This window comes from Hippoglossus hippoglossus, chromosome 19 (genome assembly GCF_009819705.1).
Source record: "Hippoglossus hippoglossus isolate fHipHip1 chromosome 19, fHipHip1.pri, whole genome shotgun sequence".
NCBI classification, from domain to species: Eukaryota; Metazoa; Chordata; class Actinopteri; order Pleuronectiformes; family Pleuronectidae; genus Hippoglossus; species Hippoglossus hippoglossus.
In genome coordinates, this window is record NC_047169.1 from 5,151,657 (window position 1) to 5,169,960 (window position 18,304).

The window sequence follows — 18,304 nt, forward strand, 5'->3', positions numbered from 1 at the left end:
ACTCAACTACAAAGCCTTGTTTAATTTATTGTATCAACAATTGTGCATGAAACCGCGGTTACAGTTGAACGAGGGCCCCAGTTAACAACTTTAATGAGACGCAGAAATGTATTTTTCATTAGACGATAACAAAAGCACATTTAATTTGAAGCTTACCGAGCGTTTACTATTATGTCAAGATGACAAAACAAGGTAATTACCTCCTGGGGGACTTTTTGTATTCTCTTCACATTCTCATTAGCTCGGATTCGTTTCGCTTAGTGGTACAACTCTGCATGTTCGTATCAAACGGTCACTAGGGGGAGCCCTCTTTATACGCCAACCTCCGCACCAGCACAACAAAGACCTTGTTGTGGCAGAAATGATTTGACTTTAGGTCAGTGGGACTTTGCTCCCCGTCAGGCAAAGTATGACACCACACTTTGTGGCTGAGTGACAACACTGGATCGATGCATTGCAGAGAAACGGTTTCTCTACGTCAGCGTGTCAAAGTTTGGCCCAGTTTCCTCTGAGTGCAACAAGACACGCACGGCATGTTGTGGTGACCTCAGTGTGACAGCGCGTAGAGCTGCTCGGCGCTGTGCTCCAGCCGGTCCCTGTACTCCAGTTTGGAGTAGTTCCCCTCAGGGACCCCCTGTGTGCCGTAGAGAAGTCCCCAGCAGCAGCAGGCGATCACCGCGGTGCTGTCACTGTCGCCTGGACGGGAAGAGGAGGAAGTGGACAGAGAGAACAGCATGAGAAGATAAATGAATGTTTCCATTTTTTTAGTAGGAATTGACTTTTTAGATTCACTTAAAAGCGGCTAATCAATGTTTTTATATTAATGGATTTTATGACTGTGGTACAAGTGTGAATGCACTCAGACCGGATCTGATGACGCCAGACCACATTCGGAGGTGGTCCAGGCCTCGTGTCCACATCCTTTTAGCAGAATGAACACAAATCTGTCCTGGGCCACATTTGAATGACCTCCTCAGCTAACTTCCTCTGACTCGCCGCAGTTTCACTATGAATCGAACAAATATTTTCTCTTCTCGTTGATTTGTTTGTAACCACCGCCACAATATCAACACTACTGATAATCGTTACTCTGCACTCCTCCTGATTCATGGAGCGTTTCAGTGTCGTTCAGTGCAACACATCAGTTATTTCATTATTGTCACATGTGCCTGGAGCTTAGGTCCATTTTGTGCTCTCTGATTTATTCTCCAGCCCCAGAGCGACAGAAACATCAGTTAATACAACCACTAAACCACATTGGGATATTTTGGCTTCATTTCTAGACATTGGGAGGAAGTGGAGACGCGTCATCCATCCTAATTTACAATCTATGACTTCTAAGATATACTTCCCAGACATCCCATAATAGTAGACCAAAGAGACATTTTCTAGATTGAATCCCTGACCTCCATGGAAACCCGCTCTGCTCATCAGCTCCTCCCAGTCCGAGCCCGCGCCCAGCAGGGCATCGAGGGCGATCATCGGGGCGTCGTGGCCGCTGCGTCCCGCCCAGCCCGACAGGCTGAAGCTCTTGTAGGCCTCGTCCCTCTCAGCCGGGCCGTAGGACGAGGGCCAGATCACAGGGCCCACGCCGGTGGAGATGCCCCTAAAATCCAGGTACCTGTGGAACAGAGGGGAGAGGTTTTCCTCACATGCACACTTTGCTCCAGAAGAGAAGGAAGCAATGAGTCTTTGCCCAGTGCAACAGCATGACGGACGGTTGACCCAAAAACACACTGCCTACAGCGACCCGGCTGTCGTCTGCGTCAAAGCAGAAAAACAAGGTCACGCTGCTGCACTCGAAACTGACCAGTGACATTTCAGCGTGAACTTCATGCCGTCACGTATTAACCTTGAGAATGAGAGAGGCTAATGGAAGCTGCTGACGCTGGAAACCCGGAGATGAATACAACATGACAACCTCATACCACTGCCACTTGTCACAGAAGTAGCTCCAGTCTCTCTCCGTCTCCTCCACGGCGAAGCCTCGACCCCGAACAAAGGTCAAGGCTATCGGACAGGCCTCGTTGAGCAGGCCCAGGCCCCACGTCGTGATTGGCCTGCGCTGGACGGCGTACGCGGTGAAAAGGGCCGACGCCACAGCTCCGAGGAATCCGGTGGGGTGAGGGTGGGTCATTCTCCCTGTCTCCATGGCAACCGCCACCAGCGACAACAGCTGGTCAGGCTTTGGATACCTGGCGAGGACAAAATACTAATATTTTATATATATTTAGCTGAAGTTCTTCTCTATAAACCTGATGAAGTCATCACTCAGCTGAGGAATGATGTGTCACTTACTTCATTTCATGCTTTAATTGACTTCACATTGTGCTTTGGCTGCTTCTAGTTCTTGTTATATATTTAATTTCTGCTTAGTAAGCAAAGAACGTACACTTACCCCACTGTTGTGTTTATTATTAAGTGCTTTGGATAAGAGCGGCTCAAATCACAGCTGTGATTCACACGTTTCACACGTCAGTGGAGCTGCTCTATCGTTTTACTATTTTATTAGTTTTATTAGTAATTTGTCAGATGCATGACTTTTGAAAAGGTCACCCTGGGAAAATGTGATAAACACTTTCCCCCCTCTTACATTTTACTGACTATAAAACTGAGAAAATAATCAATAATGGAAATAATCATTTGTTTTTTTCTGAGATAACACAGGGATACTTCTCGTTGGTTCCTCTGACCAGAGTGAGGAGGACATGTATTCACTCGTGTCTCTGAAATGTGGTGGGGGGGTGGGTGGGGTCGGGAGTTATTTTGGACTCTGACCTTAACTTTGAAGGTCGTGTCAGTAACATGGGAAGAGCAAAGGAATTCCAAGTGTAAAGAGAAATTGTATATCGAGCTTCATATTTTAGATTTTTGATACCGCGGCTACATCCCCCGATCGCTAACTGCTCAAGATGGTGGCGTTTGTATCTGAGATGTTCTGGCTTCATTTCTGAATAGCAGGAGGAAGTGGAGACGTGTCGTTAATCTCTATTTACAGTCTATGGTCTCAGGGTTAGTCTATCTTTGGGTGGGTGGGGGGGGGGTGTGTAGACATTGATTCTAATGTAAATCACAGTGTAGAGTGTAGGCTATTTGTATGGAAAAAGTCAAATTCGGTATGTGACAAACAAAACCAAATTATCAATTGATAATGTTCAAAATCACTATTTTCGGATTTAATTTTCTTTATTGGTCCCACATCTTTAGTTATTGGCCAAAAAGCGGTTTCAGTACGACTCGGTGAATCAGTGCGATGCTCTTTACCTGCTCAGTGCTGTGAGGTCACTGACTCTTAATAATAACCAAACCCATGGAGGGCTCAGGCTAAAGACTGAACATTAAAACTGGAATGCATAAGGTCAAGACTAATATCAATAAGCAGAGTTATTATGTTTCTATCTCAGGAAAGGGGGGGTGGTACCTCAGGCCAATGCACATGGACCTCATGGCTGCTCCACACCCCGTCCCCTCGGGGTTATAGGGAACTCTGAAGCCCTCCTCCTCCCCAGGTTTCAACAGCGACACTCCTTCGAAGAGAAAGTAAGTCAGCTCTCGCACCATCAAGAGCATCATGAGAGTAACGATGGAGAAATGAAGAGCGTCCCTCACCCAGGATGCTGGAAGGCCCCGGTTTCCTCCCGTCCATGTCTTTCATCCCCTCCACGTATCGGGCAGCCACCTCGTGCAGGAGCGTCTCCCCCGTCTTTCCTGCGAGGGGGGGGGGACATCGCAGAGTCAACGTGTCTGTGTTAACATTTTTCAAAGCGTGCAACATCTGTTATCAGGGCTGGTTGTTTGCCTTATCACAGTGAAGGTCAAATTTAATTCCTGCCTCCCTCTCCCACCACTTGAGCCATAATGGAGCAGCAAATCAAGCAAAGGCTGCGAATTAACCTTTAGTTTTGGGCTCTTGAGGAGGATGTGCGTGTGTACCCTGATGAGGCCTCATCACAACGACGCCAACTATCCAATCAACTCCATGTGACAAGGAAAGGAGCTACAGGAACCTTCGATGTGTTTAATTATAATCTCACCAGTGGCCAGTCCTTCAGCCGTCGCCAGATGCAGAACCGTGTCGTCGCTCACCGGCCAATCAGGGAGCTCCGCCTTGATGTTCCTCAGGCCTCCGAGCTCCTTCAGCTCCTGAAAGCACAGACATTTTGGGTGAAATGCACCTTTAGCGGCCACTTTCTCAGCAGCGTGGCGTTTCTCTCCCGGCTCCCGAGCTCTGACCTGGTGAATGGCTGGTCCAGACTCATTGTACTCCCACAGCTGGTTCCTGTAGCCAAGAGCATCGCCTACACCGCTCAGCAACATGGCGGCTTTATAGTGCTCCACTGTGGCACATCTGTCGGGGGAACAAGCACAGAACAAAAATGTAAATAATCCCTGAATTAGAAGATAAAAGATAAAAACTGCTGCTTATATTTACAGTGCATGAAAATGAAACTGCACTGTTTTCTATTTACCAAGTTAATTTCTTTCTTACATAATTCAAATTATAGACACTTTGCACATTTCCATTTTTGACAACTTTGCATGTCAAGAAATTGTTTTGCATGTAATGTTTCACTCATGCTAATAATAAAACTCTGAAAACTTCCAAGCTGTGTTGTAATGTATTTTCCTTCTTGAGTTTTATTGGTGAAACAAATTGTTGTGTGTTTTAAACTAGAGCCAAACTGATATTGGATTGTAAAAATCTTAGTAAACATTAATGACAATACTGATATGACTGTAAACGGCTCATATCTGCATTTTTATATATCGGTTTATTCAACTGAATCCAATTACCTTCAGGGTTTTACAGCCACTTTACAGTGAGTATTGTTGCACTGAAGCAGATTATGATGTGAAGTATTGTGGATGAAGTCTCGCACTGGAAACTCCATGTTGACAGAAACATGTTCAAACTTTGTGCATGCATCTTAAATATTAAATGTTAAATAATGAAACCTTACAATAAGAAGTAACTCCTGTGTGTGAGGAAGTAACTTCAGCAGGTTGTACAAACACACAGATCTGTAAATAGTTCTATATGTTAGTGTCTGTTCTTATTCTCCAGAGAGTCAACATGTTAGACTGTGAGAAAAGTTCACAATGAATTCAAACGTGGATCAAACATTTGAACAAGTGAAGTTAAACAAACTCTTTAACTCTGGTTTGATTTGATTCAAAGTTAAAAGTGTCACATGTCCCAGGAAACGGAGTCGGTCTCACCGGTCCATGGCAGCGCGCTGTTCCCAGGAATCAGGCTTCAGGAGGCGGTCACACGCGTCAGGAGACACCGGGGCTGCGGGGAGAGGTCTGTGTGTTTCTGCTCTGAGCTCCGTGCGTGTGGAGAGTTCGATGCCAGAGGCCTGGTCACTGCTAACACTAAGCCCACTGTCCGCTGCTCCTCGCACCAGGACTCAGTGCAAACGAGCTATAAAAAGACGCAGCAGCAGCAGAGCAGAGATTCCACTCAGACAAGATGGAGACACCACAGAGTCCAGAACAAAGGTTTGAAAGACAAATCCTCGACTCACTGAGCCGCAGAGTCACGTTTGGTTTAATCTGTCAGCTGATGTGGAAACATGCAAATTATTTGTGAAATAGCTGAATTATTAAAACTTAAGCTGCAGGAATGTTTCTACATTGGCTGAGCAGTAGAAGGATTTCACTTATTATCACAATACTTATTTTACAGAAATATCAATATATATGTTTCTATATATATTTGACTTTTGTTATATTGCTATAAATGATAACTATATTGTGATAATTATTGATATTGCTTTATTGCCCAGTCCTATTCCAGTATACTAATATTCTCACAATGACAATGCTCTCATACTGATATTGCACATGTGTTCTGCATCTTCACATATAGCCTCAGGTTAGCATTTTAGCTTGGCAACCTTCGGCTCATGAGAATGTGTTTTCATGTATTTGGATCCATGGATAACGACTATAAACAGCTTTAATGGATTCTGAAATCAAATGTACGTGTTTGGTTGTCGAGGCTATAGCAGAATAATGTATCTCATGCTGTGATGTTCCAGTTTTCCTGGTATTTTAACACCGGTGGTGAAGTGGTTTGCTGTTTTTCTGCCACTGGTTTCCAGTGGTCGAGCCTCGTTACGGCTCGTTGCACCTGAATACAGATTCATTTGGTGAGAGGAGCTGAAAGCTGCTCACAGCCACACAGTGAAGTGATGATTCTCAGCGGGCTTGGCAGCGTTGGCATCACCAGGCTTCAGGCTGAGTGCCATTGTTTTTCACACACTAACGAAATAAAGTCTCCTCCATCCCTCCCTGTCTCTCATCCTCCTCCTCCTCCTCCTCCTCTTCTCTTTTTCTTGGTCCTTCTGATCAGATGCTGAACTCTGTGTGACCCACGGCTCGAGGATCCAGGCAGATCAGAGCCTCAGAGCCTCCTCTGTTCTCCGCCCACCGACAGTAAACCCAGGTGAGAGGAATCCACTTCATCATCCATTCACTTTTCAACAAAGGCCAAAGTAGAACGTTTTATCCAATGATTCAGTTGGAGTACAGAGCATCATACAGAATTAATCACCTGTTCATTGTGTTCCCCCATGTTATACTTACCACTCATTGTTATTATGAGAAATTCACTTTATATTCAGATCCACACACTCTCATGTCTGTACAGCAACGGAGAAGCTGGAGAGGAGAGATGGTTAGCTTAGCTTAGCATAAAGACTGGAAACAGGGGGAAAACGTTAGCCTTGCTCAGTCCAAAGGTTTCAAAAACATCTGTCTACCAGCAATTTCATTAATTGTCTCCACAAAGGTTTGTTTGCTTGTTGTTTTTGCAGGATTATGCAAAAACTACTTGACCGATTCCCATTATATTTTGTGGAGGAGTGGTGCATGACCCAAGGAAGAAGTCATTAAAGTTTGGTGCAGATCCAGGAATTTCATTTTTACTTTCTTTAACATCGAGAGGACGTTTTTTTGGACATTTTCTTTGATTTCTCAGAGAGTAGTTCGTGGATCTTGACATGTTGATGTTAACCAACTTGACTGCAGCATGTTAATGTATTACCAACAGGCCTCATCCCTACAGCCACTCCACAGACTCAAGATTCAAGAATCAAGATTCAAGATTCAAGATTCAAGATTCAAGATTCAAGAGTTTATTATAAATTATACACAGATTCAGAGCCAGGAGTTTATTAGCGGGTGTAGAAGGGATTTGGCCTCGTTCGCTGAACCTCACGTGTGAAACCACTCAGGAGCCACATTTTCCTGGAATTGTTTACCTAGGTTGAAAAAACCTTCTGGAGGAAATCCATGGTGTAAATTATAGAATCTCCCTGATGCGTCAGTTGCTTTAAAATAAGCCCTTATGAATAAAAATGACATAAACCTGCTCAACCCACAAGCACTGACTTTTTTTTTATTATCTGAGAACTTCATCTCAGATTTCACAGAGCAGTTTGTCTGCTGCACAGACCGGCAGCAGTGATGAGGTGCTGATGGGTGGTGTTGATGTGAGTATGAACACCATCGTACCACCAGAGGACTCGGCTCCGAGCTGCAGTGTCAGCAAGCATCCGTCCTGCGAACATGTCTGGGATCAATAAAGAGTTACATCACATTAAAATCAACTTTCAGCTTCCAAATCGTCCAGCTTTAGATGTGGATCAGGTTTGTGAACGCCTGGGATCTGCTCATCCATCTCCCGGGCTCTGGAGTGTGTCCCTCCACAGGGTGGCATGGTTTCACCACAGCACACAAACAGCTGGTGGATCCCGATGCCAGACAGTGATTCCCCATGGCCCATGCACTCGGTCAATCTTTGCTACCGGATGATTATCATCAAAGGGGAAGTGCAGATTGTGTGGGGGGGAGCTGAGGTATCAGGAGAGAGGCGGCCTGGAGCCTATTTGTCACATGAGTTGTCAGGGGCCATAAAGGCCGCCGGTGAGCAGAGCCGCAGAGGGGCCCGGTGGTGACATAAAAACAAATGGCCCAGGTTCAGATGAGCCTGGGTGGTCTGCGGTGGAGCCTCCAGTTTGATTGTTGCAGCTCAGGGATCTGCTGTGAGGCTGTGAGGCTGTGAGCATGTGTGTTTCAGTACGAGTGTTCCTCCGAGGAGACACTGCATCAGTCACACTGATGTCACAGCGAGGCCACTGAGTAACAACCTCTCAGTCCAGGTTAGTTCAAATGGCTCAGAGGGAAAAAACAATATCAATAATGATCACAATATAACTTTAGTCCAATATATATATATATATATATGTCGGTATGTTGCTTATGCATTCTGCAAAGGCATCATTGATCTGCCTCAGATTAGTAAACAGTTGTTCTGTTTATCAAGTCTCTGCTAATCAAGAAGAATTAAATCGACAACTTTTACTCAGGAGAGACATTTATCGCCACAATTATCAACATCAACCGACATGAGACTTTTTTATATTGATATCATTTTTCTCATTTGGTCAATAACGTAGCTGCTGCTTCTTGCCTGGAGTCAGAGGCTGATACGACTCTTTGGTCTGTTCTGCAGTCAGCAGCTGGCTACATTCACTTTATGAACTCCACAAGCGAAAGTATTGTTTTCTCCTCGTCTGAAATATTTCCCCAAATCCAATCTAAATATTCTTTTGACTTTTGATAAAGAACATTTTTTCTGCACAGATGTCTGATGAAAGACGGTTGCATTTCTAATCAGTTGTCCTGATTTGAATATCTAAGTTTATATTGTTCGACTGAGAAGATTCTTGGTCCAACGTGCGTGTGAACAGTGCGTGTGAACAGTGCGTGTGAACAGTGCACGTGAACAGTGCATGTGAACAGCCAAATCAAAAAACACGATGTAGAATAGAAACATCTCAGGATGAAACCATGTGGGAGGGAGAAGAAAACACATCCTTGTCACTTAAGAGCGAAACTTTGGGTCGAACCTTGAGGTCAGATGACTTGATCAAAGACTCTGGATAATTTCTAGATTATTATTATTTCTTACCAATGAATAATCACTTCATCTACTTTAGGAATAATCACTTAATACATCATAATTGTCAGATAATTGCCAACTAGCTGTAGCCACAGTAGCAAATTAAATCAATTCAAGAAGACCGACCACTTTATCATGTTTTATGAAATTTCCATTCAGTCTGACGTCTTAATTATTTGTGCAGGTCTGTGCTGATTATTATTTTTATTGGTTTATTAAAGTCAAAGACATGATGCGCAGAATGTAAAGCATCCTAATCTAATGCATTCCAATTCTTTAAGGTTTCTCATACAGAAGAAGCTGAAGAAATCAATAAATCGCAAATTTCCTGTGAACTTTTGTGTGAGTTGGAACCTTCCGTGTGTCGTTCTGAGTGAATGTGAGTGGATTTCAACCCAAACGACACATTAGAGCCACACTCACACTTTGACAAAAGACTATTAGCCTAAAGCCTGCATGAATTATGAATGCATCCCTTTGGAGACAGCTGGAAACAGGACAATGAAGAATCCCATTATACTGTTGCACTGCAGCCACACCAAACGCCATCAGAGATAACCCCCCCACACTCACCACTGCTAATTATCAAGCCAGAGACATTTCTCCTCATGTGATTATAATGTTTTATAAATTGCCCCCTTTGGCTCCACGGAGCTCCAGTGAGCAGCGCAGCCTCTGGGCGCTGGGCTGAGTCCTGCTGGGCGACAGGCAGAAGGTACAGTAAGCTTGAGTAAGCTTGACAAACCCGCTCCCAGGTCGCCTCTCGGGCGTGAGGGCTGGAGTGGGAGAGTATCACATGGGTGTCGGGGTGATGTGTTGGCAGCCTCCACCGCCTGAGAGCAGCATGGGCAGCGCAGCTTGTCGAGCACATCCACCCCCCCCCCCCCCCCCCCCAATCGACACGCTGTCGTTACTACAGGTCTGTTTTTAATCCGTTTATCAATGTGGAGGCGTTTGGAAAATATTGTGACATTCGATGTCGCAGTCTTTCTCCTGAAGACGTAACAGATGGAGCTGGATGGATGAGGTGGTCGAAAATTATATCAAGATATAAACACAGAAATAAGAAAAGTTATTTATCAAGATAAATGTCACATTATGGTTTCTGTGAAGTTTAAAATCTGATTTTTGCTTCTGAGTGAAGGTTCTGGTTTTGAATTCTTCTTTATGGGCAGTGAACGACAAACACATGTGCTTTCACAATTTATAAACAGTATATCGATATATTGAACCTTTATTATATCGCTATTGATGAAAATTGTATTGCTATAAATATTTATTTTGTTTTATTGCCCAGCTTTAGCTCAAAATAGACTTAATATGTACAGTTAGTATTTTATCTTTCACTTGAGCCAAAATGATTCATTGATTAACTAATTGTTGAATATTGGCAAATATTTTCACATCTGATTTATTGTTTTTGATGATGGTTACCTCCGCAAAGTGGCTTCTGTTTGTTGGTTGGTTTGTTTTTAAGCAAGGAAGGAGGCAGAAAAACAAAACATTTGAAAACATTACACATCACAAACTGGAAATTTATATTTGATCATATAATTAATCACAAGTATTCACATGTATATTTGGCCTTTTACTCTGAAAGGTCATGAGGATGATTAATCGACTGCGGCTAGTTTTATTTTCCATTTAATCGATTGGCTGATGAACTGCTGCATTATTCAATTTTGTTCAATTTTGTTCAATTTTGTTCTATTTGGTCGTCAGTGCGATTGATATTGATGCTGCCACATCTTAATCATCTGATAATTTGTTGCAGCCCTAGTTTGGTGGAAAACATTCTGGTATATATGCAAAGCAAGTTTATTTATTATAGCACATTTCAATAAGAAGGTAATTCAAAGTAATTTACATAAAATATAAAGGGTGTTAAAGAAAAGTGTAAAAGCAACACAAGACAAAACAACAACAAAGCTTTTGAAAATAATTAATACTGAGTAAGACTGAAAGTAACAGTGCATAAATCCATTATCTCCATTGTGAGGATGATAATGATTATTTATGATCCCCCGAATATGATCACTCCTGTACTGTAAGACAGTAGAAGAGGAGATGAAACCTCCTCCTCTCTTCCTCCTCATCCCCCCCCCCTGTGTAGACCTGCTCTTTCCAGAAACCTCTTCAGCGTTGACTCCGGGTCCCACGTCAGACGGGGAAATGTTCTGTTGGTCGAGGGAGGAGCTGACGAGTCTCCATCTTCGGAACGACCGTCATCATCCCCTCAACCCCCAGAGGCTCCAACTCCCAACCTCCTCACCCAGCAGCCCCATGCACGTACCCTCACCCCCACCCCAACTGTGGCGGGCCATGATACCCGACTGCTATTACAAGTTCCCGTGTTGCCTAGCAACTGGCTGGCGGATTACCATTGGAAGCTGTACATGGTGGAGAGTTAACACTGTTTATGGGGGTGTCGGCTTGTGTGTGTGTATATGTGTATACGTGCATGTGTGTGCATGCATTAGAGGCAAGTGGTGTCTGAGAGAGTGAGTGACGTACGTGTGTGTGTGTGTGTGCATATGTGATTCCACAATGACTGACACCAGTGTGTGTTAATGTGTCACCAGTGTCATCTTCCTCCAACAGTTTCCAGGCAATAAACTCTAAACTCGGCCTCACAGTGGTGATTAGAACAAATTAGATCACCAGCTGTATTGTGTTGAACAAAGAGGTTGTCAGCTGTTTATCTCATAATCATTGACATAAAGGGGACGGACGAAGTAAAAAGTATGAAAGAGCACTTGTCAGTATAATTCAACACAAACTACACCCTCTGAAATGATTCTATGGACGTCTGAGCAGGAATGTTTGGTTTCCTGCAGGTCCGTCGTTAAGTTTTCCTGCATCTAATCAACTGACACCTGAGAGTTAAAGTAGGAGGACTTTGCGTCGGTCTGAGAGGTTCGGAGCTCTGAGCTGGAAGCATAATTGCACGACACGGCGATGAAAGGTCACACTTGAAGCTTCGTGTTCCAGACATCCCCTCGTCTTGTTTCTTCGTCTGTCAGACCCGATTCATTTGATTTTGAAGAGACGTTATCGCTCGGGCCAGAAAAACCCAGACGGGGTCGTGCTTTTTTCCTTTATCTTCTTCTCCCGTCCTGTCTTTTCTCGCCGTTATATTAGCCGCTGAAATTGTTGTTTAACGCTTAACAGCCGGTTAATAATAGATGAAGCTGAGGTGTAAATGGAAGCCAGTGCTTATTGTGCAATTTGTACGGTAAGCTGCAGATTTATGGTTTGCAAAAGTTGTTTGTAAGGACTATATATTATTTGGAGATATGAGATAAAACCCACCACAGTTACACCTAATACATCACAGGCCTGTGTTTGCTTGACAAACACGCAGCACTCAAGATATTTTTTCCAATAAATCCTGAATCCCAGAGGAGTTTAAACAGCGCAGTGCGAGGAGGAGGTGTCCCTGGTACCTAAAGTCAATATCTCAACGGAACGGGAAGAACCTCGGTCTCCTCAGTGATGCTTTTTCTAGAAGATTTCATTATTTTTTCGTTCCAACATTGTGGGAGATAAAAAAGAGACAGTTTGATTTCTGTGAAATGATCATAAGTAGTAAAGTGTCCGTTCTCAACCTGCCTGTTTGGAATGGGCTGGTTTTTTTTTTACCTGTGGTGCTGCTGGTTCTCTGTGACTTGCAGTAGTTGAGCTGCGGTTAATAAAGAGCTGCTGCTGGTTTCTTCCTTCAAAGTTCTGTGAAGCTCGACTCATTACGCAGAACCTCGAACAGGACAATCGCTTATTGTTGCCGTTGTCGAGAGCTTATGCAAGTTGTATATTGATATTGTGTTTTTTAATGTAGCGTGTGACCAAATAGCACCTGATTCGACACTGCACTTCATTGGGCCTTTGGAAATACACGTGTGTAGTGTGAAGCCGATCAGACTTCAGGTTCTTGAGATATTTGAGCCACATACAGACTGAGAATTTTGGAGTAATTTCACAGATTCATGCCGTTACGATTCTAAACCTGTGTGTAGAAAACTTTGCTTTCATCCTACCTGATTTATCTGCAATGAAGCTGTTTGTGTGTGCATGACCAACAGGAACTTTCAACTCTGCTCTTCCTTGGGTCCTTAGTAACACGCATGCGAGTGTGAAGCCGATAAGATGAACGGTTCTGGAGATACACGAGCCACAGACAGACGGACATTAGTGGAATTAGTAGGTAGAAAACTGTCATCTTTTCTTCTTCTTCTTCTTCTTCTTCTTCTTCTTCTTCTTCTTCTTCTTCTTCTTCTCATCCCTCTGTTCCTTGTATTTTTCTCCCCTGTGTTTCCCATTTTCTTTCTCTTGCTCAGATTCATAATTCATTAACACTGCACTTTCAGACACTTCAGCCGACTTGCTGATTACGGCCCAGAGCGCATGTCATGTAATAAAAGCAGCCGAGTAATTATGAAAAACACAACATCTTGTGTCGCAGCAGCATTTGCTTAATGTTTATTAATCTGGTTTTATTTGATTAGAGCCTGGTTTTAATGCGTGTTACACAGTCTGTCACTGTCTTATGTTTCCATAAGAAGTTCCTCTCATCAGATGTCGTCCTCTTATCAGAGCTTCAAACAGAAATCTATCAAACCCATCAAAGTCCCCACATATACATGAACTCTGGCGTTGATGTTTTACAGTATAGAGATAAAAATAAATTATGCAGGTTTGTGGATGGCACTGAGAGTTATTGTTTGAAATGATCGAGTTTAACCTGCAGCCTTTACAACCGCTTGCAAACGTGATTTAAAATGAGATACTGTCATGTATGTGGTTAGAGATTAAAACGTTATTAATTTCAAGGTTTGAATTTACCTGTTTCCTGCAGCCTCTGTGTTTGACGTCGCCACTTTTTGCACAAAACCTTCAGTGAAACACTCATTTTTCTTACTTAGTCAAAGACCCCTGTACTGTATAATCTTTTTATGGAAATCTGTGTAGAAGTCCTCAGTTCAAATGCCCTTTCAAGCCGTTTCGCGTATCAATGCACTTTAAATAGAATTCAATTTTGAATGTGGCCGGCTGCACATCACCTGCGGCTGCATGTATGCACTTCAGAGAGAGAGATGAAAAAAGAAAGCAAGTCGATGCCCTGCGCCTGTTTCTAACTTTTCAGCAGTTTACACTTTTGCTCAGATTTAACAGCTTGTCAGGTTGAATTATGTGACTGAAGGCAAACATGAGGTTTAAACCATGCCAGACTTTTAAAACTCCTGCACGGATGATGGAATCAAACACATACTTTGGTATCTGTTCACTGGGTCTAACCCCCTTGTGTTGTGTTCCTTTAAAATTAGTCTGACCCCTTCTCTGAGCTTTAATATGAGTTGTGGGCAGTTCTTCCCTCCTCGGATCGTTTCACCTAAATTATTAAAGGCCGGGGAGATAAAAGAGTTTCAGTGATTCACAAGAAAAGTTTTGAGGATAAGGTGATTCTTTCATATTGCGTGAAACAGGAATCACACGTTAGTTAGTCTGTGCCGTGATTCGATCACCACACCTGTATTAGTGCTAGAAATTCCCAAAGTGACCGAGAATGTCGGGGACAAGTCAAAAAACCTGATTTAAAAAACTGTATCATACACATAGTTATAGAGATAATTTGGTAAAGGACATTTGGAGGAATCTACTGGAGTCATTTGTGGGAGGTGAGAAGCCGTTTCCAGGCAGAGTAATGACATTAATCTTAAATAACTGCCACTCCTCGTTAATTTCCTCATTTACTTCCACGAGCCGGCGCAACCTGCGATGTTATTTTCCTCTTTTCTGATGTTCCTGCTTTTCCCACAAACCTAATGTTACCTGCCACAGCCCGCAGGCTCGTGTATATTGCTCATGTCACATATAGATTTTTTGCAATATCACATTTGATCTAATAAGTCCTCAAATAGTGGGAGGCTTTCTTATCCTGCTACTGAGGCTTTCCCGTACGTGATTGTAACTGTCTGCTCTGTTCCCCTGCACAGATTCTGTTGACACTACCACACACACCTCATACACAAATACCACACACATTCACATCCCTTTAACAAGACAAAGTGCACACACACACACACAGACACACAAACGTGCATGTTGTGGGGACGTGCACAATAGGCTGCAGTGTTCATACGCTGTATCTGCTTGCGTCACATGTTTTCTGCCCTCCGTGACTGTTCCAGCAGCTCGTGTCCGTATGGCGTCCAAGGCCGCTCGCTAATGACGCCGCCATCATACGTCTCCTCTAACTGTCTGTCTGTCAACACACAACATGTTGTTCTTGTGAAAAACCGAAGCTTTGAATGAAACAGCGTGAAGGTGTGTGTTTTCATGTTCGTTCTGTTCCTTCCATCAGACCCGTTTGCACCTGCGTGAGTGGACGTCTCACCACGTGTCCCTTTGACGGAGACTCGTTGTCTCTTCATGTAAAGCTCCATAGGGGATGAGCTGGAATAATGGGTAGGGAAGGGGGGGGGGGGGGGGGGGGGGGGGGGTAGCAGCAGTGAGTAAAGTTACATCCTATACGAAGCTCATTTAGATGTTCAGTTCAGAGGAGCGTACGCTTGAGGCTAAATCATCGTGCCGCCTCCATTTATTGTTTCTCACTCCCGACTTGACTTATGAAGAAATACAAAGAGAAAGAGTCATATCCCTCTGCCCCTCGTGTGTGCTTCCTCTGGATCTTTATGGACTCTCCAGTCCGCGTATGAATGGAGCGAACCCAGCGGAGCCGTTCCTCAGGTTGTCTGGACTTTGTTGTGTGAGTTGTGTTTATTCTTAATTTTAGCACGCGTTGACTGGATTGTAAAAAGAGATAAAACATAACGAGGCTTGGTTGGATTGTGTTATTCACCCTAAAGTATTATGTGATATATTCTATTATGGATTATTTGCTTGTTTTTATCGACCGTAGTGTCATGGGTTTGTTGTACAGTTAGTTTGGATGGTTTGTATAGTGCACATGATTTATCCATAGATAATTGTAATTATATAAGTTTGGTCATTTTATTATATTCCGTGTTGCCTTGTAGAAACTGGCTATAAAGACAACAGATGAAAATTAGCGTAAACAGCTAACTCCGGCTCCTTTTCAGTAGTTTACCCGTTGATTCATAAGCAATGTCCCTTTCAAAGAGACAACCTTTCTTCTCTATCAACAATATTTCTGAGTAAGTGCAGCCGCAGTCCATTTTGTGAGCGACAAAATGAATAAACACAGCAGGTCCCCAGTTATTATTAGTCTGATGGTTCATGATATCTGTTTTTGTGCCAGTGACAGCTGTGGCCGGAGGCATTTTGTTTGTCGAGCTAACCGTCTGTCCCCTTCTCATAAACGTGATATCTCGGAAACGCCCGGAGCAAATGTCCACCACGAATCGCGGAGGAGCTGATTAGACTTTGATGATCAAAGGCCAAAGGTTAAAGTCACTGTGAAACCTAATGTCTGTCAGAATGGTCTCGTGAGCGCGAACATATCAGGAACAACTGTCGTAGAATTTCTATGATCTAATCTGGAAAGAAATTTCACATGGACGAACTGATTAGGATTTGTGGTGAAAGGTCAAAGGTCACTGTGATCAAGAATTCATAAACTGAATTAAAATTTTAACAAAAATGTCAACTAGGAGAAAATATGATGTTATGACAATTCATATCCCAAAGGTCAAAGGTCAACTTCACTGACCCACCCTTTTTCAACTGCTTTATTATACGTCCACCAGGGAGCTTATGTCTCCATGTGTTTGTTGGTTGGTTGGTTTGTTTGTAAGCGAGATCATCGAAAAACAAATAAACAGATTATCACAAAACCTGGAAGGAAGTGGAACAAGTCCGAGTGGAACCCATTCAATGTTGGTGTGGATCCGGATCAGGTGGCGGCTCCAGGAGTTTGTTCTCACTTCCTTAAACATTGCAAGATATGACGTTTTTTCCACTTTCTCACCCAGGAATAATTCATGGATATTGATTTAAAAAAGGTTTCTGCAGCATGATTGTATTTTTAGGATGTACGTGCTCTACTGAGTGTCAATCTAGTTCTACAAGCTTCCTCTTCTCACATCCTCTCGCTTGGCATCTAAACAGCTGATTTATTTCTGATTTCAAAGTTGCTTTCAGCCTCTGGTTTTTCATTCGGAAAAAATAAACATGCTCTTAGATTTTCCTTCACACACATTTATAGGCCAGCAAATCATGCAATGCATCAGCATAGCTCATCTCAATGACCTTGTTCTTTCCCGGCTTTATTAACATTGGTTTTGGGGGATGAGATCAGAAGTGGACACCAGTTAAATTCAGTGATTTGATCGGACGACATGTGCAGGTGGTCCGCGCCGCTTAAGGCCACATTCTTTTAGCAGCGTTTCCGCAAAATGCGTCCTGAAGGTCCACCTGCTCAACTGGCATCCTGTGCGTAAGAGGAAGTGCTATATTCATTCACATTCTCACAACGCATAAGCTGGATTTGTCTGTGACGTCTGAGAATTTTGAAAAGCCAACAGAGATATAATACGAGTGTGTCGGGGCCCATGCGTCGCAGAGGAACAAGAGAAGCTCGAGGCCTCTTTCCAATCAGCACACGGCGACCTTGTGATTACACAGCTGAAAGGAGAGGAAACCTTGAGTTCTCAAATCTTTTCTTCTGTTCTGCTCAACTCTGTTTAATATTTTCTCATTATCAGAGGAGATGCAGTTGCCAGTTTGTCCCCTGTATGGAAATGTTCAATGTGTGTCGGCCATGTGAAAAGAGTGTGTCTATACATGTCTTCTTTATTAAACATATACCTCCACCAAGGACGTTTCATCTGCTCCAAACCAAGAAACTTGGTGGAAGGACGAGGTATGTGTCAGGAAAGAGCCTGTTCAATGTTTTGTTCTTATTCTTTGACGTTGCGAGATGACTGGGTGTTTATCAGCATTGTTCTCGTTTTCTCAAAGAATAATTTATGGATCTTGATGAAAAAAAAATCTGGCATGTTTTGGAGACTAATTATGAGTTAGTGAAAATCAGGATCTAGTGAATTTAAATGTGGTTTCTCAAGGGGAAGGGGTTTAAGAAAAGAAATACTGTAGGTTTTGAATCAACATTTAAAAGCTGCAATAACTAAAGTATAAAATTTGAGATTTGCAGCCACAGAAACTAGTTTGAAAGTTTTAATCCAAATTATGCAAAAGATACAGTATCTAGTTTACTATTTGCAGAATGCGTTTGTAAACAGCATTGCTCATTTGGTTCTGTTGCTTCGTACAGTTTTGTGTGACAACCCTGAATAATGGATGTTATTGCATCACTGTCTCGCTGCTCCTTGTCGTTCTGCACGGGTTTCATTGCCT

At 43.1% G+C, this 18,304-nt stretch overlaps 2 protein-coding genes across 2 annotated transcripts in view; one reads left to right on the plus strand and one right to left on the minus strand.

The window, feature by feature from the left end:
* Window positions 1-9: 9 nt before the first annotated feature.
* On the minus strand, window positions 10-5,352 carry adprh (ADP-ribosylarginine hydrolase). Its single transcript, XM_034570355.1, has 8 exons — window positions 5,221-5,352; window positions 4,234-4,348; window positions 4,035-4,143; window positions 3,610-3,708; window positions 3,422-3,527; window positions 1,929-2,195; window positions 1,407-1,621; window positions 10-696 (listed from the first exon to the last, which is right to left on the minus strand). Exons 1-8 carry the CDS (start codon window positions 5,226-5,228, stop codon window positions 548-550), a joined length of 1,068 nt encoding a protein of 355 aa, XP_034426246.1. The 5' UTR covers window positions 5,229-5,352; the 3' UTR covers window positions 10-547.
* Window positions 5,353-5,362: 10 nt separating this feature from the next.
* The window catches only part of LOC117752746 (double C2-like domain-containing protein alpha), a 37,529-nt gene continuing 24,587 nt past the window's right edge, over window positions 5,363-18,304 (plus strand). The window contains exons 1-2 of the mRNA XM_034570350.1: window positions 5,363-5,502; window positions 6,359-6,451. The gene's annotated coding sequence lies outside the window, so the exon portion shown is untranslated. The remainder of the gene's footprint in view (window positions 5,503-6,358; window positions 6,452-18,304) is intronic.

Bases quoted from the DNA above. Each gene is read 5' to 3' on its own strand.
- adprh (XM_034570355.1), bottom strand. The intron at 3,709-4,034 runs GTGAGATTATAA...CCCCCCTCGCAG, and splicing joins GGCTGAAGGACTGGCCACTG to GAAAGACGGGGGAGACGCTC. The intron at 1,622-1,928 runs GTATGAGGTTGT...TCTGTTCCACAG, and splicing joins TTCTGTGACAAGTGGCAGTG to GTACCTGGATTTTAGGGGCA.